The following is a 26,405-nucleotide window of genomic DNA, read 5'->3' as shown; positions in this document are numbered from 1 at the left end:
GCAATGACAAAACACTCATTTGATCAACATAGAGCACAATAGCATTTAACATATAATAATAAATCAATTTTCAGGTAAATCACTTAACATTAATATTCAACTAAAACATTTGGTGCACCAATATTATCCCTGGTAACGTTACCATATTTTACACTCAGTCCTGGGTTGAACTGTGCACAGGAATTTAGTAGAAGTGCTGCACGTGGTTGGGGCCCATAAATTACTTTTTTACGCCAAATAAACTGATGATCTTTTGTATTACACAGTCTCTTTTGTGTGTATTCACAGACCTCTCTATTTTCTCTCCTCTCACACTGTTCTCAGTACATAGCTCAGTCTGTTTAGTGTGATGTCACAGATCTCTATACTGCTTATTTGTTTTCAGTACTTTCCTTTTTACTCACACCTTTCTTTGGCTCACTTCTTATCTTCTTCTCTTCTTACACTTACTTCACTTTTAATCTGCTTATATATCACTTTGTCCGTTTTTCATTCTGTCCCTATTTTTCTCTCTCAGTCTATGCAGACACAGGGAACCATTTCCCCCTGATTATATGTATTGTTGTTAAGGTGTCTGAGGAACCTGATGACATGTTTTCTAGATTTATACGAACATGTCATAAATAGACTTCAATATAACTAAAATAGGAATCAAATGATCTAGTAGTATAATTATAGTCACCAAGATAACTTCTATTTAAATGAAAAACAGTTTAAAATAGTTTAGTAGTAACTTGCCAATGCTATTTCGAGACAATTTTATTTAAATTTACTACAAGCTGGTGTTTTTACTGAGCCACTGGGGGGTAATCACACAGGCTTCTCCCGCTGTCCTTGTCTCTCCTACCTGGTTGACCTCAAGCGCCTGCTCAAGGATGAATGATTGTCAACAGCCGTTACCATGGTAATATGTCAAGATTAAAACCTTACTACATTTAACGTTCATGTTTTCTTTATACTTTGGAGAAAAACTATTCTAATTTTAAAATTAATTTCAGTTCATACGTCTCCCTGTAACAATTTTGCACCCCCAGAACTCTTGTGCCCCCCAATAGCCTTGCACCCTAGGCTGCAGCCTATTGGCCTTGGATTTAGGGGCCTATTTATGAAGCCCTAAGCCAATGCAGAAACTTTTTCCATCTGAAGATGGCATTAGCCATTGAATCCTATGAGGAGAGCATTGCGGTAGAAGTATCGTCGGATCCCTCACGGCATGCTTACCTGCTCACCCCTACGGTTACTATAGCAAAGTGGCTTTGCGCATGCGTGACCTTAGTTTAGCCACTTTGCCATAGTAACCAACGTTGAACAGTAAATAAGGTCATGGCTGGGACAGCCTCCTATTAGAAGCGCTGTCTCTGGATGTTTTTTTTTAAATAAATTAATTTGAAAAATCCTCTGTCATCATTGCAATGACAGATGATAATCAATAGGGCAAAACCCTGTTAATTAATAAACAGTCCTCTAACTGAGCATCAATATATCTTTACTTATAGTAAAATTATAAGCAGGCATACACCTTTACACTTACCATCACTCAACAAAGACAAACTTGTATTGGTAAAATAATTATATTTATCAAGAAGAACCGCTAATAAGTTTAATATTACAAAGTTTTCAAATATTAAAGCGCTACATTCGATTTGGTAGCATTAATCATAGTGGCAATATTCACCTACTACACTATAAGGAGTTTTAGAAGAGGGGATGTAGACATAGAATGATGTCTAACATGATGCACCCAGTGATGTCACGGATGACACTGTGGAAAAGGTGTCTCATCACCATCGTATTACAGTAATTACAGCCATACTGGGATCTGATGCAACTTAGACTGACACAGGGAAGTTGCGGTACGTGCCTGTCCCAATACTTCCACAGCAGCCAGCGCCGTGCGCAGCCACACTCTGCAGTCTGCACCGTCCCACGGTGTCCTCCCAGCCCCGCCAGGATGCGGCTCTCACTCCCCGTTCTTGTGCCTCTCTTCTGCGGGCTGCTGTCTGTGGCGTCCCCGGGCATCACCCCCAACACAGCAGGTGAGTGTCCTCTAATCCAACACGTCCACTCATCGTCCTTGTGGGTATCACTGTCCTTGCAGAACTGAAGGTGACTGCTGCTGGTGATGGCTGCTACCGGGGACAAAGTGCTCTCACTGGAAATACACTAAGAGCAATATAGTGTATAATGGCATTACTTATCATATAGACTATAATATGTAACAGGGATTGTATAATATATGACTTGAGCTTACTCTGTCTATCGATATCTATAACCTGCGAAGTATTAGGTGGGTATTAATTTATCTTAGCAATGTCATAAGGATAAGGTTGTATGAATTACCAAGGGAATATGGAGGTAATTATAGATCTGCCAAAAGAAGATTGATCTATTCAACATAATGGGGGAAGGGGAGAAGTGAGGTCATTCCACTGTTAAACCACTGGGAACCTATTATCCATCATTTTCTAAATAAATTAAATTAAATGTTGTTATCAAGTTAAACAACTGTAGAGATGGAGTATACTTTAGGCAAACAGCGCAATTTGGTGTATTTGACCATGGAAAAAATGCTTCTTGCTTCATCTTATTGGTCTCTCCCACTGATGGAGATATATATATATATATATATATATATATATATATACACATATATATATACACACACACACACACACACAAACTGTAACACCAGGTACTCTCTGAGCTCCACAGCGGCACTGGCCGTCATCGGTAAGAGGCTCTTACCACTTACTTACACTGAGCATCTATCATCATCATCACCATTTATTTATATAGCGCCACTGATTCCGCAGCGCTGTACAGAGAACTCATTCACATCAGTCCCTGCCCCACTGGGGCTTACAGTCTAAATTCCCTAACACACACACATACACACACACACACAGACTAGGGTAAATTTTGTTATCAGCCAATTAACCTACCAGTATGTTTTTGGATGTCATCTATTCCTGTGGACACCCCCAGCTGACACCATTGGGGTATCATGGTACACCGATACTGCTAATAATCACCTTTAATGTTGACCATTCAGATATCAGCAATCAGCTAACTGAGGAATAATAAGACACTTTGACACATTGATGATTTAATGATGCCAAGTAGCTATGATACCGTTCTGATTAGAGGACTCTTGGCGCGTTTATTTAAAGGAAAAATCTTATAAGTGGTCCAGCATCATCAACAGATCATCTTTGAGATTTAACAATATTGCATACAAAGCAGAAAGTTATTTTTAAAGATATTTTTAAGTTCTGTCTGGAAATTCTAAAAGCATATCTGAAAAGGTGTGATATTCCTTTAACCTTTTCTTATTATTCTGCGGTAAACTTTTGTTTGTGTGCTATAGGTGGGTGTGAGCTTACATCAAAGTTACTTTCTATTTAGCTTTTTCTGCCAAGCTAGTATTTTCAACTTAAAGAACAAGGGGCCTGATTCATTAAGGATCTTAACTTAAGAAACATGTAGCACACAAATATCAACTTTAAATTTCAGTGTACAAACAAGCTATCAAGTATTTGTGTGCTACATGAAAAAACAGTCAGTATTTAACTTATGTGCAAAACAGAATACAAATTTTGACCCTTTGCATTGTAACATGGTTTTGTCCAGGAGACTGAAATAAGAAGTTTCTTAAGTTAAGATCCTTAATGAATCAGGCCCAAAGAGTATGTTAATTACTGCAAACCACAAAGCAAGTTCATGTCAAGTTCATACATCTATTCTGCAAATTCTGTATAATTTTTTTTAGGTATTTATTATTTAGGATCCATAGACCCCCACACCATTCTGAAATGACATGCATCGTCCGGCAATAGTCTTCACTGGCCGGGGGGCTTTGGTAAATAGGGAGAATCCCTAAATCCTGAGAAAACTCCCATTTTATAGCAGGATTTAGGGCTTTTCTTCCCTTGATAAATAGACCTAGTTTTTAGCCAACCAGTATTATCCTAGAATACCAATGACTGAGGACAGCTGCATACAGGCTTCCACAATATCAGATATATACAGTAATATAATAAAGTGCACCAGGGAAGTATATATCAAGAATAGATTGTACCAGCTGCTGGAACAGAAGGTCATTCAAGAGCTTTAAATTGGTCAAGGAAGCAAAGCATACTTTATATCTGTCTGAAATTATTGTGGTCTATGAACTGGATGACGGCAACTATAATCCACAGCCAGGAATGAGGTTCTAACGTAAGAGGTGAAAACAGAGGATGGATACTTAAAGTACATCTAGGTACAATAAGCTAAGTATCATTACCACTGAATAACTTGCAATTTATCTTGACCATTCCTTTAGAATGCTCAGTTCAGTTCGAATGTCCTGTGGTGGCATAATTACACCTTTCGTGTGTTTGTACTGGGACAAAGTACAGTTCAGATCTTAATAACAATATCTAACAGCACTATCGTATGCAACTACATTTCTCTAGAAATTCTAATTCACACTGTCTGAAATGATAGAACCTGCAGTATAGGTGTTGAAACGGGGGCTGGGTTATAGTCCCACCAACATTTTGTTGGATAATTCTATGTTGGCAGCTAATGTCTTTCTAATTTATGAAACGTGGTCGACTAGCTGTGGGTAAAGTACAAATATATGGGTGTGTTTATGGAAAATAGTTGGTGTGGCTCTATTTGAGATGTGCCCAAGTTGAACAAGAATCAATATAGCAAATAAAACCAATAATAATCCAAAACAGTAAATATAAATCTTAATCAATCTAAGCAAGTAAAGTTAAAATGGTTTGTCTAATGCATACTTGTCTCTTCTCATGTGATGTTTGAGAGACTCCTGAATTTTGGGGAAGACTCCCAGGAGAGGAGGCCACCCTCCCACATTCCATCGACTTCCTTAGTGAAGCTGGAAGGGGCCATCATGACGCAATGCACTGTGAATTGGGTAATGATGGCCACGCCCCCAATGTACGATGAAGCATATTACTGAATTCTACAGTGGGGAGCGGGGCTGTGATCACACAATTAGTGATGCCATGACCCCTGCACTTGACATTGGACCTCTTAATCTGTCAGAAGAGAGGTAAAAATGTTAGCGACTATGATCTAACGTGGGCATGGTTTTACAAACAAATGAAATATCGGAGAATTTGAGAACTAAAATCAAATAAAACATAGCTACATCTGTCCAGTATAAAATGCAGAGTCTGTTTTAGAGACCAATTTACAATCCAGCGAGATTTATAGTAACCACTTTACAATAAGGAGAGCATTTTAGAGGCAATTATACAATACAAAAGCATTATAGAGAGCAATATGCAATACAGTCAGCATCATATTGACTGACATACAATACAGAGTTCATACTAGAGTTGCTCACTGACCCCCGTGAACTGGTTTTGGTTTTGGATCTGGATTAGCTTCGTGGTTTGGTTTTGGGGTTTTTCAGAAAAAATCCTAAAATATGCTAGAATTGCATACTTTTACTCTTTTTTGTGCCTACATTATTATTAACCTCAATAACACTAATTTAAAGTCATTTGCAGTCAATTTTGGCAACCTCACAGGTCACAATATTATTTTCATACACTTTTGGACAAATACTGCAGCGACTTGGTTGGATGGTAAGCGACAGAGCAATGGCACAAACACACGGCAGCTCCTAGCACATCTAGGACACATTGGCACACAGCAGTGGCAGAAAAGAAAAATGGGGGAACCCCTCGCTATGTTGGATCTTAAAAAGGAATTCAAAACTCCCGAGATCCGATGACATCACAATGACGTTTTGCCTCGTTTTCAAACTCCGAGGGCGCGCGACAGTACCGAGCCGGCTCAGCTCGGTACTCGTATCCCTTAAATTCGGGTGTGTTCGGTTCTCCAGGAACCGAGCCTGAGCATCTCTAGTTCATACTAGTGACCACTGTTCAATGCTGACCCTGTTTTGGAGACCACTACACAATGCACATCACCCAGAGATTAGTTTGCTTTATATTAACGACCCCCAAATTTTTGGTTGCTTTATAATACGAACATTTCCAATCACTTTTGCTTAATAATGTGGACCTGGCAAATCTCTGGTGGTGATATAAAGAAGAGCCCAGACCTCAATACCGCGGCTATTTGTTGGTGGACTGGAGAAAGAGAAGGAAGTCATCATACCCACTAGTGAACTCCCAGCACTCTGATCGTAGACAGCTTTGGATATTCACCAGATAGAGGGCTATACAACAATCACTGGGACACCGATAACAGCTTCCTGGCACAGCTTAAGCAGTGGTGCGTGGCAACTAATTTTACAATTAAATCCTTTCTCCCCCATTTTCGGAATTCTGTGAGATTGGGCGATAAAATGAAAAAGGACCAATTGAAAACCGTTCAGGTACAAACCTACAAGGGTGCTACATCAAAGGCAGTTATCATTAGGAACCAGGAACTGTAAAAGAGGAACGGACTCCTGGTTTATATAACAACCAACAAATCTCATACAAGTTGATCTAACAACTAACAGACTCCACACTAACACGTTTAATCAGACCCCCATATGTGCATGTATCAGCATACCGGTCGGTCATGTAAACTCTTTATAAACTCAGAATAGGAACCGGCTCCAGCATCAGTTGTATATAGGATGTGTTGAATAGACCTAACATTATCAATTAAAAAAAAGATAAAAAGATAACAATAATAATGGTTTAAGCCTACCCTACATACCTGAATCAATATACTGCCATTCAACTTCCTATTTGCTCAAATAGTCACGTGGAACACAACATGTGAGCTAGTTACTAGGGAACATGTAAATATTGTCTTCTACATGCCATCTAGAGCTATAATTGTAACACCCTCATAGTCAAAACTCATTGCTAACACCAAGAAGGGTCAAATCGTAAAGTAATATCTAAGAGTAGCACCATATGCCTGACACTAGGGGCTACATTTACTAAACTGCCGGTTTGAAAAAGTGGGGATATTGCCTATAGCAACCAATCAGATTCTAGCTGTCACTTATTTAGTGCACTCTGCAAAATGACAGCTAGAATCTGATTGGTTGCTATAGGCAACATCTCCACTTTTTTAAACCCGCAGTTTAGTAAATATATCCCTATGCCTCCTCTAGGCAACAAAGCCCTATTTTATATTCCATCCTAAGATACAAAACTTAGTTCATAATATAGATATATATAGATGATACTTCGTTATATTTGTTGCCAGCAATAATATGCTATGCTATATCTGGTGCTCACAATACAAAAAGATACTGGTAGGTTAGTTGACTGCTGACAAAATGGACATGTATGTGTCAGGTAATTTATAATATAAGGTCCAATGGTTACATATTCTCTGTGCAGTGCTGCGTAATATGATTGGCACAATATAAATAAACAATATTAATAGTAAGCTGCTGAGATGTAGGCTGTCACCCTAACTCTCCCCATAGCGAAAACGTATCGTACGTATCTGGAGATGAATAAATGTTTCATTAGGTCCCCTCCACAGTGGCGGATTCTGGGGGGTACAATCAGGGCAATCCCCCCTCCCCCCAGCAGAGGGTGGGGGGCTGCCTTCGGTTGCACACTACTCACATGTTCCCCCGTTGGCTGAGAGGCAGACAGAGAATCCTGTCCGGCTGCTCTGATCATGTTTTAAACACAATCTGCGCTGCCGAACAGCATCCTCTGCCAATTTTTGCACCCCAAAAATGGACTTAAAAATGAGGCCCAAAATGTCCTTTTATTACAATAAAGGCGAATTTTATCCAGGTTTGCAGAATGCAAGTTTTGCTGGGTACATCTCTTAGTCTGCTGTACCTATATTTCCGTACTACGATCAAACACATGAATAAGGTGTATAAGCACCAGGAGGTCTGTGTAAATTAATCAGGCATATATTATTGATTTCCCAGGCTGAGGCTAAAGGTTACATTCTGAACACAATGGTATTACAGGAACATGAAATTCATAGAATCCAATTTAATGCTTTGTGAATTCTCACCTAGGTCCAGACGTCACGGCGCAGGCTTCTGTGAAAAATGATGGCGGAGGTCTTGGCAATACCGTAGTAATACACAGCCTATCTATTCCAGGTAAAATGTGTATTTATATCAATATAAACCATGTTTCAGGTGTAGCTCTCTGATGATTCCTGTCACAGCTAATTCATATAAACATGAATATGTTTTTGTAATTAATAAAATATACTGTCTACAGGTAGCAATAACATAATCTGTAAATAGCTGACGGCAACAGAGCACGAGCCCTATGTTTTAAATTAAATTGAATTAAATTAAATATTGATGACTGCCTGCTGCATCAGTGTATATTTGTGGGTATACAAAGATGAGTCTAAACTTGACCTTTCTATGATGTATTAAACACATGAATCTATTCTCAGTGTAATATGCACATTTCTGCTCTTCCTGGCTTTGATATTAAATTATATATTTACTTTTGTGCTAATAAAGAAAACAATTTTTTTTTTCTCTTCTTCAGGCGTATCGTCCCCAGAGATAGAGAAGACTATAATAATTGATAGCACCGGCCATCTGAAGCTGGAGTGTAATCTTACGAGCGACTCCAAAGGTTTGCAAATTAACAATGTCACCTGGAGACATGGAGAGGAACAAATCAGCCGTGACCTATACATGTACAATAAGTCAGATAATCAGTGGCACACCTCGTATGAGTGAGTATTCTGTGTGTGCAGTATATTTCCGGTACATCTAGCTAACATTCACATGTGAACTATGTTGTGAGTATAGGTGAGAAGGTATGTACTAGATTCACTTTACTGACGACAGCAGTAGCTAAAGCAGTTCAATTACATGGAGGGAAAGTGCAACATTTAGCTACCCTGCAGGGGTGTAACACTGCTTCGCCGGGGACCTTTGCAAAATTTGGGAGGGTAGGGCAATGATGCTGGTCAATCCTCCTGCTAGAGGGTCATAGCTAATAGGAATTATTTGTCGATGAACATTGTACTGGATCTACCGCCATTGAATGGGGGTACGGCAGCTATGGGGTCCCTACGCTGGGCCCCATAGATACAAGACCCCTTGCAATGGTGGTAGATCCACCACAGTCACCCTAGCTTTACACTGCAGCTTTTTCCAGTAGTAAATTTGGGGTATTTCCTCCCATCCTCCAACCCATTTCCCCACAAATGCTAAAAAGTATATACAGTTTCAGCCAATGACTAAAAGACTACCGATATGGGCCAAAAAGCTCAACTAGTTAAGGTAAAGAAGCAACACCCCCCCCCCCCCCTGCCACTACCAGTACTTGGCAGGATCCAGGATCTGCCACTTTCAGTGGCAATGTTGAATTTGGGGGAGCCCATCTGGGCAGCATGGCAGTTACTGATCCCTACAGCATAAAGTTATTTTTAAAGAGATTTATATACAGTGTTTCAAATAATCCCATTGTCTTACTTACCAATTACTGAAATAATAATAAAATACTTACTTTCAACTTACACTGTTGTACTTTTCTGTGTTTTATATAATATGTTACATTTATTTTTACTGTTTAAATATAATATTATTGTGCCGATTATGTATTATTGTTATTTTTCCTTAATAATCAGGTATGACAATGTATATTGGATGTAACCTTGTAATGTAACCTCAACGTGTGCTTTGCTAAATGACATGAGTCTGAACCTATGCAAGTGTCAATAATCTTTTGAAATTAGCCAGAAAGAGATAGATAAGCATCTTTGAGGAGTTTTTTTGGTATGCAGAGGATGTGGATCTGACCAACCAAGCCAAACGAGCAGAGGCCCTGTGGCCCTGTGAACATTCCAGATTTCAGGACATCCCTAGGTCATTTCAAAAGTCTTGTGACATTTGGGAGATCAATCTGTCCTTATTGACAGCTAAACTCCAAAGGTGGAGGGTGAGAGCTATGTGGAAAGAGGTTTAAAATCTTCTGCTTTAGACATTACATTGTGCATTTTCATGAGGGGGTCCATCAAGAATAAAATGTCCCATATTTCTCAGTTGTGTTCCCTCACACACACTAAGGGGTATATTTACTAAGCTGCGGGTTTGAAAAAGTGAGGATGTTGCCTATAGCAACCAATCAGATTCTAGCTTTCATTTATTTAGTACGTTCTAAAAAATGACAGCTAGAATCTGATTGGTTGCTATAGGCAACATCCTCACTTTTTCAAACCCGCAGCTTAGTAAATCTATCCCTAAGTCTTAACTAGTAAATAGTTTCCTATTTTATTTTCTGAAACTTATTTGTGCAACTTTTGTATGTCTTGGTATTAACTTTTTGTAACTAAGCCTTGGAAACATTTTCCTGATTAAAATGCATTTAATCTAGCTTGATTCTTTGTGAACTTACGAAGCCCAGGGAGGCTCATGCTACATGTGTAAGTGATTTAAGTGTGAAACATTAATAAGTGGTTTTAGTGAACGTAAGGACACCATAGTAAATCCTTTGTGGTTGCAGAAAAGGTGTATTCATTGTTAAGTGACTAAGATGACGCAAGTCACGGCCAGCTGTTCAGACTGCTGTATCTGAGACAGGCTGGGCGTTCATGACAATTATCTTTTAAATTCCATCTCTAACACTGCCACTGTTTCATGTGGACATTTTATGACCATTGCATAACCTTAGTAGAAAATCAATTAGCTCCAGGTGAAAAATGCAATATTCTACATTTGGAAATGGTCTGTGTGAATGGAAATTATGTCATAAAGTGTCATTTGTTTTACTGCTACTGTCGATTGTTATTGGTTTCCATGCATCCTGAACACACATATTCATATGAAATAAAAAAATTCAATTTGAAATCATAAGTTCACTTTTGGGGATGTCTAGGGGCTAAATATGCAAAAGTTAAGCGTATAGATGCACAATCCATTGCACATGGGCCACATGAGACACACAAGGTAATATTTAGTGGCCTGCAGAGATCAGGACAAATACAGAAGGGCCTGGGAAGCCAGGAAATAAATACTACAGTAGTGTGTCTGTTCCAGGTTTCGCATGTCTGTCTTGTCCTGCATTGCAGCCAGTCTCACTGTGGCTGCAGGGGCCTGGTCTGTAACAGTGACGTCAGACACTTTGGCAAAGAAAAATACTGAATGTAAAGGATGTAAAGGGGCAGAGAAAGAAAGAGAGAAGGCTGTAAAGGGACATAGAAAGAGAGAAGGATGTAAAGGGGCATATAGAGAGATTTAGAGAAGGATGCAAAGGGGCAAAGAGAGAAAGAGAGAGAGAGAAGGATGTAATTAGGCAGAAAGAGATAGAGAAGGATGTAAAGTGGCAGTGAGAGAAAGAGAGAAAATGTAAAGGGACATAGAGAAAAGGATGAAGGTGAGAGAGAGAGAGAGAGAGAGAGAAGGCTGTAAAGGGCCAGAGAGAGAGAAAGACAGAAGGAAATAATGGGGCAGAGAGAGAGAGATAAGGATGTAAAGGGACAGAGAGAGAAGGATGTAAAGGGACAGAGAGAGAGAAAGATGTAAAGGGACAGAGAAAGAAAGAGAGAAGGATGTAAACGGGCATAGAGAGAAAGAGAGAAGGATGAAGAGGGAATAGAGAGAAAGAAGGATGATGGGCCACAGAGAGGGAGAAGGATGTAACTGGGCAGAGAGAGAGAGAGAGAGAAGTTTGTTAAGGGACATAGAAAGAAATAGAGAAGGATGTAAAGGGGCAGAGAGGGACAGAGAGAAGGATGTAAAGGGACATAGAAATAAAGAGACAAGGATATAAATGGGCAGAGAGAGAAGGATGTAGGGGTAAGAGAGAGAAAAATGGATGAAGGGGCAGATAGAGAAAGAGAGAAGGATGAAGGTGACAGAGAGAGAAAAAGAGAAGGACAAAGGCGGAAGAGAGAGAAAAGGGATGAAGAACCAGAGAGAGCAAGACAGAAGGCTGTAAAGGGACAGAGAGAGAAGGATAAAGAGGGACATAGAGAGAAAGAGAGAAGGATGAAGATGACAGAGAGAGAAAGAGAGAAGGATGAAGGTGACAAAGAGAGAAAGAGAGAAGGACGAAGGGGGAAGAGAGAGAAAGAAGGATGAAGGGCCATAGAGAGAGAGAGAAGAATGTAACTGGGCAGAGAGAGAGAAGGATGTAAAGGGACATAGAAATAGAGAAAGATGTAAAGGGGGCAGAGAGGGAAAGAGAGAAGGATGTAAAGGGACATAGAAAGAAAGAGACAAGGGTATAAAGGGGCAGAAATAGAGAGAAGGATGTAAAGGCATTGAGAGAAAGAGAGAAGGATGAAGGGGGCAGAGAGTGAAAGAGGGAGGATGTAACGGGGCAGAGAGAGAGAGTGAAGGATGTAAAGGCATTGAGAGAAAGAGAGAAGAATGAAGGGGGCAGAGAGAAAGAGACAAGAATGTAAAGGGACAGAGAGAGATTGTTATGACAGACCACACCAGACAGAATGCTTATTTATTTAGACCCATATCTCTAGATCCAGGGGACGATGTTCTGCTCCTTCAGCATTTATGTTTGAGTATTTCACCATGTTGTTAAAATATGATGAATTTGCCATTTTAACGTCTTGATATGTCTATTTATAGATTTGTGGTAAAAGACATGAATGAGACTGGAAACTACACCTGCATGTTCATTTCTAGCACAGAAGTAAAAGGAACGTTTCATATACAGGGTAAGAAAAAAATATGGGCACTGTTATTTATTATTTTTCATAAGAAATATTTATGTCTACTTTTAAACACATAGCTTCCCTTAAATATATAGGTAAAACATACATATTTGCCAATATAACTTGGTACCTAGGAGCTTTACTTTAGAAGATGCATTACTACCTGTCATCCTGCGGATTAATCCTGTTAGTTTGGTTGCCCTGAGTAACACACACTGCCTTGGAGTCTTTGGACTGTCTATCTGGCCCCTCCCACTTCAATTTTCATTCTGTGTTATCCACTCTGCAACTGTTAGGCAGGATTCCAACTCTAGCTGGCCCATATTATTTTTGCTACTCGTTAATTTATTTTATCAGTATGTACTTTGTACGTGTAACTCTCCTCAAACCTGTGTTATTTGCCAGACACATTACAGCTGTTAGGGGAAATATTATCTTTCACGATTTCAGAGATCACTAACATGACCACAATGCACATTTTCTAAACTATTTTCAGCTCGGCACATTTACTCTGTAATGTTCTTACTTGTTCTCTCAGATTGTCCCCAGGGTGCTCAGTCTTTCTTAGTTTGGACATCAAGGGTAAATGTGCTATTGTTCAGGGACCCTGGTGTTCTGTGAAAGTCACTGTGCTATTGTTCTCAAGATCAAGAGTCAGTGTGGACCCCATTGCGGACCCCAAAAGAGGCAGTTCCCAGTAAAGCATATAGCATATCTCTCAATCAGAAAACCCCAGGCATAATTACACGAACACTCCCTTATTGTACTCGGTCTTTGTTTACCTAATAATTATGGGTTTTTTTCACTTTAGTTCCTGCTGTCCATGTCGTGGGCAAGAGCATAGTCAGCTATAACGGAGATTCTATTGTCATGAAATGTGACACTTCGATTTACAAACCTGTGGAATGGATTTGGTACAAAGTTACTGAGAACGAGCAGGTAAGCTATAATTCATTACATTGCGGTTCTTGTATTGTACTTGCTTTGTACACTTTCGTGTTAGTGTTAAGCAGCCTAATTCCATTTTTACAGTTAAATCCTAAAACATTTTAATTCAAATTAACCATTTTTAATTTTCATTGCAGCAAAATGACCTTTGCCATACTTATAAACAAGTTAATCTACCATTTTTATATACTATATTTTATTTATGCATGAAACAGGCACACAGTTTGTGACATTGCAGGTTCATATTTACTTCAGGTTTGGTACAGTTTGGTATGTTAAAAAAAAATCAATGAATTGATAGCTGGGCCATGTGACAGTGTATTCCAAACAATCTTTTCTGACAAGTGATAGTGCTTCCCTGTCATTGCATTATCGTATTTCCTGATACTAAATAATATGGAACCATTGAAAACCCTGGAGTAAAATTACTAAATTGCACTTTTGCAAAACAGCATGTTTCTGATGATTATAGGTCTGAGTCATTAAGGAAAGCAAAGCATAAAAAAGGAGTAACTTTGCACCTGGGCAAAACCACGTTGCATTGGAGGGGGAGGTAATTTTAAATTGTGTGGACAGATTTATAGTTGAGGTAGGGCATGTCATAGATCAACTTTAAATTTCAGTGTTAAATTAAAGTTAGCAAGTATTTGTGTGCTAGATGAAAAAAATAGCCAGTATTTAACATATGTACAGAATAATAAACTAATTTGCATCCCTTGCATTGTAACATGGTTTGTTTCAGAGAACATTTACTCCTTTTGTTTGCCTTACTTTCCTTAATGACTCAGGCCGTATATGTGTGGTTCTGAAACCATTGAATATACTAAAAGCCAATCTGCACCTAAAATTGCACGATACTAGGTTTTTAAAAATGGCAAATATAGAAACCGTGCAATTTATTAAGATGCTGTTTGCAAAACCACCAGGACAAAAGACAGTATTTTTAGATATGTTTATATAGGCAATATATCTCAAACCAAATGATGTTTGAGCGTCTTGTCTGTCAGAATGGGGGAAAATAAATAAGGAAAAAAGAAAAAATATCTTCTCCCTTCCATTGTGTAAGAGGCCAGGCTACACAGCATCAGGCTCAGTCTTCTAAGTTAGGGGCGGTCTGAACAAATGTTCAGGTCACCAAACCAAGAGTCCCGGCCGCAGTGGTTAGTGGTTCTCAAGCCGCCTGACATTGCCAGCGGTTTGAGATTCAACCCTCCAAACGGTAATATAACAAATCCAGTGGTTTGGACCTGAAAACCGCTGGTGAAGTGTAGCACATTTGAAAGGCGCCATAAAAAACGAACTTTACTAATTTTACCCCCTTGTGTTTTATAGAGATCTGTCAAATTAATGGCTATGCCACATTGTTGTTTTTGCAATTAATCTTATCAGATTTGAAGATCTGTAACTCATTTTCTCAGTGAAACCTGAAGTGTGACTGATGTTCCATCATCCCAGGTTGCATGTTTTTGTGTGACTATTATGAAACGTTACCATTACTAAAAACAACAGAAGACTAAGAAACCAAAACTGGACATAATTAATTGAATAAAATTGTAGTCAAAGTATTTCTCCAATGTGTTTTGTCATATGCAAATTTGTTGCGTTATAAACACTGGTATTGTAATCCTAGCTTAAGGCTGTGCTCACACGTCTTGATGGGATGGCCTTTTGTGTGTGATGTATTGTGATGTGTACTTAAACGGGTCAACATAGGCAAGCCACACTTGACATTCAGGTTGCCGGAGGGTTCAATAATCTGTTTGGCCACCTCAGTTCCTGCTGAACATTGTAAATACAATTGCGGAAAAAATGACATGTGCTGCAATAGCACTGACGCTGCTGAACCAAACAGATACTTTTTATTCCGTTTATCATTGTTTTCATGCTATTTCTCACAAAATATTTCTTCTACTGTCTTGAAGGTGGTTCTGAATTTCTCTTTGATATCAGCAAAATATACACATGACAATAAAAATGGAAATGAAACAAAGCTGCACATAGCAAACCTATCTGAAGGTGACAGCGGGAGTTACGTCTGCAAGGCTGTTTTTAAGACAGGAGAAAGCGAAGGACAAGTGCATCTTAATGTTCTCAGTTATATGGTCCCGGCTAGGATATTCCTTGCGATAGCTGCGGAAGTTGCAGTCCTGGTAGCGGTTATTTTAGTCTATGAGATGCTAAGCAAGAAGAAAAAAGACAAAGAAGGTACTAAAACCTTTACTCTTTTTACATTAACTTATATTCATTCACTAACACAAGCTAACCGTTTTAGTTGCTTAATTCATTTGCGATGAAAGAAGTCCAGTCAAAGGTAAAACAATAATATATATATACTTAAGCTAATTGTAATGTCAATGATCATTATCTTGGTTTATTTGAAATAGTTTGAATATCTTGTAACCGAAACCATGGCAAAGATTTACCAAACTTTCCAAAAAGGAAAAGTGGATAAATGATAACTAGAATCTGGTTGGTTGCTAGGGGCAACATTTCCACTTTTCCTTTTTGAGAAGGTTTGAGAAATCTACCTCTTATGTTTGAAGTTGAACACCAAGCAAGATTTCTGAGCGGTACAAGGGTTTTTATTTTCCAGGAAACAGTATGAAAATTGCAATTGTTCTGATAAGTGCATAGTTTGATGTAAGGACATAGTTTGAAACAAGGCAGCAGGAAAGTAAGGTGTCTTGTGTGTCTACTTTCTTTCTCTTTCTTTGTGTTAAGTCTGTGTTAAACGGCTGCAACACAGTTTTGTGCAAATTGTTAATATTGAAAAATATTATGTTGTACACTAAAACGATTGTATTAATACTTTGAAGTACTTCACTCATATTCCATTAATTAGTTCTAGTTAACTAATACTCATTGATTTCATTTTAGAGTAAGAATCCCCATATACGTAAAGTGCAGTCAGATTGAGGTCCGTGATTGGTAATGCCACCAATTGTACATCTTCTGGGGCAGCTATTTCCAGGTGAATACTGCTGTGCAAGATGTTAATAGTCTAGATTCAGGCTCTAGATAGGCAACTGGTGACACTGCCATCCTAGGACGACATAGAGAGGAGTTTGCTGCTCACTGAGCAGGCACTAGTTGTAGTCAGTGTAGAAATGGAGCATTGAAAAATAGGGTGCTATGGTAGGGACAGGGGCGGATCTAGAAAAATGCTGTACCCGGGGCGATTTAGGGGGGGGATTTAGGCCCCGCCCCTTTCTAACATCTTGGGCTGCCGACGGCTGCACAGTATGTGCAGGTCCGTCCAGCCGTGACAGGCAGGGACAGTGTGCTGCCCGGCTGCTCTGATTGTGTTTTAAACATCGCCCCGATCGCCCCCCCCTGGATCCGCCACTGGGTAGGGAGCTAGGCCACAGTTATAAGAAGGGATAGAGCGTAAGGTAGGATAGCCCTGAGCTGACACGTTCCAATAAATCTGCCAAATTGACTGATATTGGGGATGTCCGTTCAAATGTATCATTATTAGTTACACCATAATTCTTTCACTATCAACTGGGTAATGACTGTTCCAGGAAAGATTTAGTAGTGAATGCCAGACAGGTGCTTGTGGTAGGGGATCCAATTGTTATTAAGACATAGATGCCTAGGATGTCCTAGCACACATATAAAACCTAACCCAGGAAATTACAGACCTGTCAACCTGCCTTCTGTCATTTGTAAATTAATTGGATTCTAAGGGATGGTAGTCTGGTAGATAAAATGGGAGTAGCAGGTCTAGGGAAAACAGTGTGCAAATGGGTGGAGAACTAGTTGAAGGACAGAAGACAAACTGTAGTTATAAATGTACACATTCAGACTGGGATAAAGTTATTTGTGGTGTATCACATAGATCAGTATTGGGCGATGTCCTTTTCATTCTTTTTTTTTTTTTAATGACCTTGCAGATTTGCTGATGACACAAAGCTATGTAGGGTTGTTAACACAGAGCAGGATAGTAACCTGATACGGTGAGAGTTAGACACATTGTAGAATAAAATATATTATAGATATATGTAGAGTTATTCACTTAGGGGTTGATTTAGAGTTTGGCATATGTAAAGTTTTTGGCATACATATGTGCATTTCTGTACAGAGTACTAAAATACGTCTCTATCTAGAATAGTACATAGTTTGGGTTTGAAGTCCCATAAGCCCGGAGAGGTGGAATCATGAGTTGAGTACAGTAAGAATGTGTTCACATAAGTGTAACACGCCCCCTGGATGACACAATTAGACTTGAACGCATTCCTAGATACACTTTATGGAGGCTTAATTTTTTCAGGTACTGGATATGCAGAGGTGGTGACACTAGCAGCACTGTCTAGCTGATTCTGATTGGCTGTTAGCACATTGACCCTTCCAGCTAATAGTATTTGAATCATTAGCATTGCAGCTATATTATAGGATGTTGCAGCCATCTATTCTCATTACTTATTTATCATTTGCATTTAGACAACTGCAGGAAAGCAGATTGCCATTCAGTTGTACATGGGGGATATTTGTATTTCATTACATTTTATATGGAAAATGTGAAAACACTAAACGAAAAGACAGTTGTCAGCGCTTATCCTTAACACTGCTTATCTGTATCTAGTGTATCTAGCAAAATGAAAACATGAGGTATTGGTTCATATTTTGATCAAAACATTTAAGCCTGTATCCCAGGTACCTCATTGTATGCAGATCCTACACTGACCTATACGCTTTAAATGCCAGTTAAAATCAGATGCACCAACCTCCCAGGTTTAGGGTCCTACATCTAGCAAGGGCTGGTTTGTGAGCCAGACCCAAATGAGGCTTAAATAGACTTGATGGACGGCTGCTAAGACAACTTAAGGCAATATTTGGAGACAAAACCAGAGAAGTAATAAGCCAGCATTTGGTGTACTGAGACAAAACCACTGTTTGCTTTTGTATATATGACTGAATGACATTATAATATTATGTTCAAATAGGGTCATGCGAGTTTAGCATTTACTTTTAACACTGTCAAGCCACATGTCTTCGAGCTGCTTGAGCAGATTATTTACAAAATGTTTACCCTCACCTACAAAGCCCTCAACACCACCACCCCTTGTTACTTCCCCAGAAACTTTCCCTCTCACCCTCTCTGACCAGTCTCTGACCTATGCCTCTCCTCCCCTCTCATAATCACCTCTCACTCCAGTCTACATTATATCTTCCGTGCCATTACCTACTCATCCCAGCTAGATTGCAAGCTCTCAGAAGCAGGGCCCTCTCCACCCTTATTTCATATCCACATTCTTCTTGTTGCTACCTTGCATCCCGTTGCTACCTTGCAACTGCAAATAAAATCCGTCAATTCTTAAAAGGGAGATAAATGCACATGATGTAAACATAATATTACCATTGTATTATTCACTTGTTAGCCTGAATCTTAAGTATGGGGTACAGTGTTGGGCTTCTCATTATAGGAAGGAAATGAGAGTACCCAAAAGGAATTCAGTACCAGGCATCAAAAAGGGAATGTAGGACTTACATTTCTAAGAGAGATTGCAAAAAAGAAGCATTGTTTACTCACTAATTACTATTTATAGATATAACCGAGGTCAATGCAAAGATTGTGTAATGAATGTTTCATACTAAGAACCATTCAGAGGACAAGGTGTCATTAGTTGCACATGGCAGAAAAGTGGTTTCACCATCACCTTACCAGATCCTGTAGTCCTGCATATATACTAGTAATAATTGGTTCAGTGTATGGCAGTTTGTGTAGTGGGTCTTGCGTGAAATCACTCTTCACATGGCCAGAAAATGGGCACATATATATGCTTCTACGCAGAGTAGCGTGATTCTGGCACTTACGCCCGCCTGCGCCTGTAGAGGCAGAACGGGGGAGGGACAGGGCGTGCAGACATAGGCAGAAACACGCATATATGCCTGTTAGGAGTCGTATGTTTTGCACTTGCTGCAGGGCATGTGCGAGTACATGCTCAGTGGCGCATGCAGGGGGGGTTTCTGTGTCTCCAGAAACCCCCCCGCCACAAACTAAGTGCCCACCATAGTGGCACTGTCCTATACAGCAGCCGCGGCGCTGTCAAAGAAGCGTCCGCGGCGGTGCTGTATTGCGGTGCTGCCGAAACGGGCGCATGCGCAGCAGCTCTCTCGCGTGTTTTTGGTTTTTTTTTTGGGGGGGGGGGTCAGGGGCCTGACAATCCTGCGTGCGCCCCTGATGCTGATGTAGGTGTAGACGCGTACAGCTCTGGATATAGGCAGAAGTACACTTGCAGCCCCAGAGTGTGCACGGCTAAACTGTCACATTGGTTTGTTTTCCCTTTCACTGGATCAGCACAATTAAAATTTATGAAAGTTTGAACTTGATCGACCAGTGTCTCATTTCAACATTACTAACTATATAAATATGTAACCTTGTTATTTCTCTTCAGTTTCCATTTCAGCATTCTTCTATCAAGTTTAGGAAAAATATTAATAATTAATAATTGTTATGCTACCACTTTTCTCACACTTGTTTTTAATTGTAATTGATGAATCACTCTGTGTGCAGAATCATTGTATTTCTATTAGACATTTGGGGCATATTCAAATAAGTCAGGAGAGCGCAGTTATGTGGCAGCTGCGCATTACATAAGGTAATACGGTACCGCAACAACGCAGAATTCCCTTCGCAACCTTATGGGAAGTGACGGAAAATCCGTGTTATTGCGGTACCGCGTACTATCCTTCACTGGCTGTGCCGGAGCGTAACCGCAATTGAATATGCCCCTAAATTTGCAAAGTAACTGGTTCTCACTATATGACATTCACTTGTAGAGCCAAGCTGTAGAGATTTAAGTAGAAAATAGTTGCTGTTAAAGCAGTAGAACAGGAAAATAAGGGTTTTAAGCAAATTGTTATGCCCAGGAAAGAGTTGACAGCTATATTCTCCTAATGCTGATCTTTAACTAACAATTTAAAGAATGCATCTTCTATTAATGATCCTGAGCAAAGTAAGCTGTCTGCTCTCACATAATAATGTGAAACTGTCTCTATGGAATTAGTGCTGGGCCAAAAGTGTCAATGACTTTGTTGTGCTCCCTTTAACTTGTCTGTTGGAGGGGTCACTGTATTCCCCTTACTTTCTCTTTGTTAAGTCTGTCACTTATAACTCAATAAAAGCTTCCTTATTGATCAAGACACAGTGGTTATTGCACACTTCTTTACTAAAGAGCTGCAGGAAAACACATTACACAGAAGAGAGATTCATACACCAACTATATACAGCACAAAATAAAATCCGGTGTAACCTTCCACCAAATACACATACAGCAACAGGAACTACACACTCTTTGTAATTAATCTACTGTAACTTTACATAAAAGAAGAACTATTTTCCTTGCGTACAGGTATATTTTTCCATACTACTTCAAACTTGTCTGTATTCGCTCATTTTGCCTATAGGATTTGATTCTGTTACTTTTACATTACTTTTAACAGGACTTTATATTTAGTGGTCAGGTGACAGCATGTATGCTTGTGTGTGTGTGTGTCTCTACTTTCCATATGTGAACACTATACTTTTGACTGAATAGAAAATCATACATTGTAAACGTTATGTATATTCATTTATCATAGAACATTTTTCTAAGAAACAATATAAATGTTGTTTTGCTACAAATACATTGTAAATATCACCTGAGTTCTTAAAGCCACTAGTCGGTAGTGATCATCTATTTACATATTTTTCATGCTTTTCTTTTACAGATGTTAAAAACAATGAACAAATAGACCAAATGGCACAGCTGTAAGTGCTGATTTGCAATATATTCGTCACCAGTTGACTCTATATTTGACAATTCTATTTACTGAATTTCGATTTATCACTTTGTTTCATTCTTCAGGAAATCGGAGGACAGCAGCAATGCCGATGCCAGTAGCACAAGACAGAGGAAGGTATAGTGCAAAGGACAATATCATTTAAAGAGGAAATCTTTGTTTACTCAATACCTCACACAATCAAACTCATTATGACTGATACGCAACGCATTGATGTGCAAGATTGCAATTGTGATTAGAATATAATTTACTGACAAGGTATTCATGATAATGTGTATGTATAGATAGACATTAGAAGATGGGGAGCATATGGACAGCATCAATGCACAAGTAGGCACCATTGGCACAAAGCAGGATGGCTGCAGGAATTCTTGTTGTTTTTGACAATTTCTGAACCTACCATCTGCATGTTGCAGCACAAATCGAGATTCATTAGAATAGACAACGTTTTTCTGTTCTTCAACTGCTGAGGTTTGGTGAGCCTGTGGTCACTGTAGTCTCAGTTTCCTCTTCTTAGCTGACAGGAGTGGAACCCGGTGTGGTCTACTGCTGCTGTAGCCCATCCACTTCAAGCTTCCATGTGCTGTACGTGCATAGAGGCTCTTCTGCATACCACTGTTGCAACAGATGTATATTTCAGGTACAGTCGCCTTCCTGTCAGCTTGAACCAGTCTGGCCATTATTCTTTGACCTTTCTCATTAACACGGCATTTCTGAACACAGAACTACCGCTCACTGGATGTTTTTGTTTGTGCACCATTCTCTGCAAACTCTGTGTTATGGTTACCGGCTACTACCATGAGCTTGTAGAACAGGATGTTGAGGTCTTCACCTATAGCAGCCGCCTTTCCCGTAGAGCTTGTTGCACTCACAGGTACTCAGATGCCCCCAGGTCTTACACTCAGCGTAGTACAAGCTTATGAATGTAGCGTAGTGCGGGATAGCGGGTGATGACAAGCGAAGCGGTCAGGAACAGGCCGAGGTCTAGGGTCTGAAACAGGAAATGTGGTGAGGTACAGGCAAAAGATCAGGGCTGGCAGCAATCAAAGAGAGGTCAGGGCAACAGGCAGGCAATCCAAAATCGAGGAGTTCAAGCAAAGGGTCATACACAGGAAATTAATCAAAGAACTCAGCAAACCGAACAGGAGCTGGCAAGCTAACAGAAAACTGGACGCTATAACCGGCATGGAGGCTAAGCCCTCCCTGCCTTAAATACACAAGGTGACCAATAGAAAGAGAGGAGAGCTGGAACTAATGAGCCCCAGAAGCTGCATGATAAATAATTCATTAATTAGCCCACAGGATAAAACATATTTGTGCATGCGCCCGGCTGCCCAATGCAAATGCAGAGTCTCGTCTGCACAATCAGCCACAGGAGAATGAATGTAACTTAAGGATAAATGCGTGTGCGTGCCCGGCTGTTTGACGGCTCGCCGGGCGCGGCGGCAGAGAGAGGCCATTGTGACGGACGGGACGTATACAGGAAGGGGGCAGTGAGTCGTGGCAGCCAGGGAAACCGTCGCGGCTTGTATCACACTAGAGACTGTTGTGCGTGATAAACTCAGGAGATCTGTTCCTGAGATACTCAAACTACCCCATCTAACCAACAATCATTCCACAGACATAGTCACTTAGATCACATTTCTTCCCCATTCCGGTGTATGGTCTGAACAACAACTGAACTTCTTGACCATGTCTACACATTTCTGTTACACATACGAAGTGCAGAAATGTATACCTTACGAACAAAAGATGATGTAACGTCAATTCTATATGAGCCCCAGAGTTAGAGGGGATTCGATCTTGAGGTTGGGATTTACTATGCGATATTAAAAAGTATTTAAAAGAACAAATAGAAATGTCTCATGTACTAGTTATGGAATGTATAGTACATTTACGTTTGCATAACATTAGAATACTTACAGTTTGTAGAAGAGTTTTGAACATTTGTAATAGAGCAGTGTTTGCACATCACACTACCGTCCCCAAATGTAATACAGAGATAGCAACGGAGAGTGACACACGAAATTGGATAGAACGTAGAGGATGTAAATGTAAAGATGAATGATAAGGGGAACTAAGGGCTAGCAACGCAGCAATGCTACAAGGGAGATGAGGAATTTTAATTAGGAGCAGAATTAATAATGGACTGAAATCCTTCCTGTCCATCCGCACTTTGATACTTTAATATGATTATTTGAAGACTTTATTCTTTTTAATCAATATTTATTACCTTTCTTCTTAGTGAATAAATCAGATAACATTTATGACAATGTTAGTTTTGTATGAATATTATTAGTAGCATAGTTGTGTATTAGCAAGTTACTATGTTGAAGCATAAATCGTTGTAAAAATGAAACACCCACGTGGACAAGGTCTAAATGTCTGTAAGCAGCCGATAATACCAGGAAGAGGTTAATGTGGTTGGAAAGACAGAGTGCTAGATTTACTAAGCTGCAGGTTTGAAAAAGTGTGGATGTTGCCTATAGCAACCAATCAGATTCTAGCTTTCATTTATTTAGTGCTTTCTACAAAATGACAGCTAGAATCTGATTGGTTGCTATAGGCAACATCCCCACTTTTTCAAACCCACAGCTTAGTAAATCTAGCCCAGAGTCTGAGTATGAAGAGGAGAATTCTGGGGTTGGATCTTCATATGAAGGAGTAAGAGAACTTATTGAAGCAGTAAGTGAAGGAGAAGAGGATCAGGGAAGGAATTTTACGTTATGGACAGAACAGACATTTCATATTTGTTATTATATACTTTTGTGTCAAAAAAGACAAAAGTATTATAGAAGTGATACCTTTATTGGCTAACAAAAAAAAATATTATATTTGCTAGCTTTCAGAGCACAGAGGCCCCTTCATCAGGCTAGTTTTTGTAAACTTATAATATTTTGTTTTGGTTAGCCAATAAAGGTATCACTCCTATAATACTTTAGTTTTTTTTGACACAAAAGTATTTAACATCACATAGATTTTTCTGGCTAACACGGTACTGCAATAAGAATAATAATAAAAAAAAATTTTGCTACACATATTTGTTATTACTCTTGTGTCACCTTATAGATAGAGGTAGGAGAAGCTAGGACGGTAGGCGGCTTTTTCTTGCTCACTCTCTTATGCTCTGTCTCCTTTGGTCTTTCCCTATACAGTGAAGCCAAGTGTCCAGACAACAGGTGACCGACAGTGTTCAATATCAACTTCCTTCAATGTGCACTTTACGATCTTCAAAACTGAGTGACATTCATACAATGATCCTGGTTCTTGGAATATCCACTGCTCACAAGCAAATATTTTTCAGTATTGTACTGAATGCATACTCAGACCACTTATGAATTCTTAAAACATCTGTCTCTTAAAGAAGCTGATATCCCTTCCTGAATTATTTTGTCTCGATTGGCTGCGAGGTTTGGCTGCGAGGTTTGGCCGCAGAACAGTGTGTCTGGCTACAGAGGGCATCACATGGTTGGCGTCATGTGATCAACTCCTATCCAATGTGTGAGGGCCGCTTTGGCCAGGTAGGCCACACCCACGGCTGAGCCTTTCAGTCAATAGTACGGACTAATGTAAATTGACCAGGGGTACCCAGACCCTTTGGCAGATGAATTTAAATGCTAATTTTCATCCATAAGACAACAGGAACATTACGTGCAATGATTTGAATGTAGAAACGGATTAAGCTGTAATTTACATTAATGTTGTGTTGCAGTGCTGGTTCCTGTATAAACTAGTTCTTTAGAAAGAATTGCTTATACTGAATATCTGTTATTATTTTAACTGTACTGAACAAGATTTTGCAGGGTAGAAATGTGCAATATTACGTAGCAGACACAGGAAACCATTGGCTCCCTGTGTTTTACATATAGCACTTTGCACATGCTCACGGTTTGCTCAGTCTAGCGGTGGACAGCGTCATGGAGAATGCAGGACATCATCTGGGGATAAATGTATCAAGCTGAGAGTTTTCCGGCGGGTTTGGAAAGTGGAGATGTTGCCTATAAATGATAAATAAATGATAGCTAGAATCTGATTGGTTTTTCAAACCCTCCGGAAAAACTCTCCGCTTGATACATTTACCCCGTGGAATAGAGATAATTGACCCTATATCGCCTTATGTACAATACACACAGCATTGATAGCGAGTTCTGGGACAGACCATGACCACTGTCATGGTTCATTCAAGTACGTCTCTGGGTGTGCGGACCACAGGGACATGAGGAGACTCTTCAATTGAACTATACCTCACTTTGTCCTGATGCAATATATGGTTTCTACAACTATATGTAACCATGCTTTGTTATCTGTTGTCATTGTCTGTAGTGCTGGACGTTGCATATTAACAATTGGCTGTATTCAGTCACCTGGTTAACAAAGTATCCTAGGGATTTTAAATTAAGAGCTGCCTCTAGTGACAGAGTGTCTGCTTTTCTGCAGCAATAATGTGGAAATAAGAGTATTAAATTATATTTTATATGTTAGTAGAGTTGTAAGTGAATATAATTCTGTCTACATGTTCCTGAGCTGATTATAGCACCCTTCTGTCTATGTTACATTAATAATATATCCTAATGTATTTTATCATCACAGTCGTATAACTAGCTACAATATATTTCAACGTTTTACATTAAGTGACCCCCAAGTTATTGCAAAGTCGATTACATGAATGAAATTATTTCAAACCTATGGCAATGTATATTTTTATTTGTCTGTTGTACATTTAGCCATGAATGTGTGTAAACTCCGAAAAACAATTAAGTCATCTTTTTTGCCCTCAGTGAAAATAAATACATTAATACAGCCAGAACTGAATTTCTAAGTATGCCCACTAGCCCTGTGGTTATTTGAGATGAGAACAAATTTCAAAACTGTTCATTTGACTACGGAATTTTCCACTTTCTGGGGTATATTTACTAAAGTGCAGGTTTGAAAAAGTGGAGATGTTGCCTATAACAACCAATCAGATTGTAGTTGTTATTTTGTAGAATGTGCTAAATAAATGATAAATAGAATCTGGTTGCTATAGGCAACATCTCCACTTTTTCAAACCCGCACTTTAG

At 39.4% G+C, this 26,405-nt stretch overlaps 1 protein-coding gene across 1 annotated transcript; it reads left to right on the top strand.

The window, feature by feature from the left end:
• Positions 1–1,768: 1,768 nt before the first annotated feature.
• Positions 1,769–26,167, top strand: EMB (embigin). The gene is made up of 9 exons (XM_075183895.1): positions 1,769–2,036; positions 7,982–8,068; positions 8,475–8,667; positions 12,527–12,615; positions 13,424–13,551; positions 15,483–15,765; positions 21,274–21,313; positions 21,411–21,462; positions 24,501–26,167. Exons 1-9 carry the CDS (start codon positions 1,823–1,825, stop codon positions 24,501–24,503), a joined length of 1,089 nt encoding a protein of 362 aa, XP_075039996.1. The 5' UTR covers positions 1,769–1,822; the 3' UTR covers positions 24,504–26,167.
• The last annotated feature ends 238 nt before the right edge of the window (positions 26,168–26,405 follow it).

The sequence above is a fragment of the Mixophyes fleayi genome, chromosome 1, assembly GCF_038048845.1.
Source record: "Mixophyes fleayi isolate aMixFle1 chromosome 1, aMixFle1.hap1, whole genome shotgun sequence".
NCBI lineage: Eukaryota > Metazoa > Chordata > Amphibia > Anura > Limnodynastidae > Mixophyes > Mixophyes fleayi.
The sequence above is the reverse complement of the archived record's forward strand: the minus strand, read 5'-3'. Positions and strand labels throughout refer to the sequence as shown.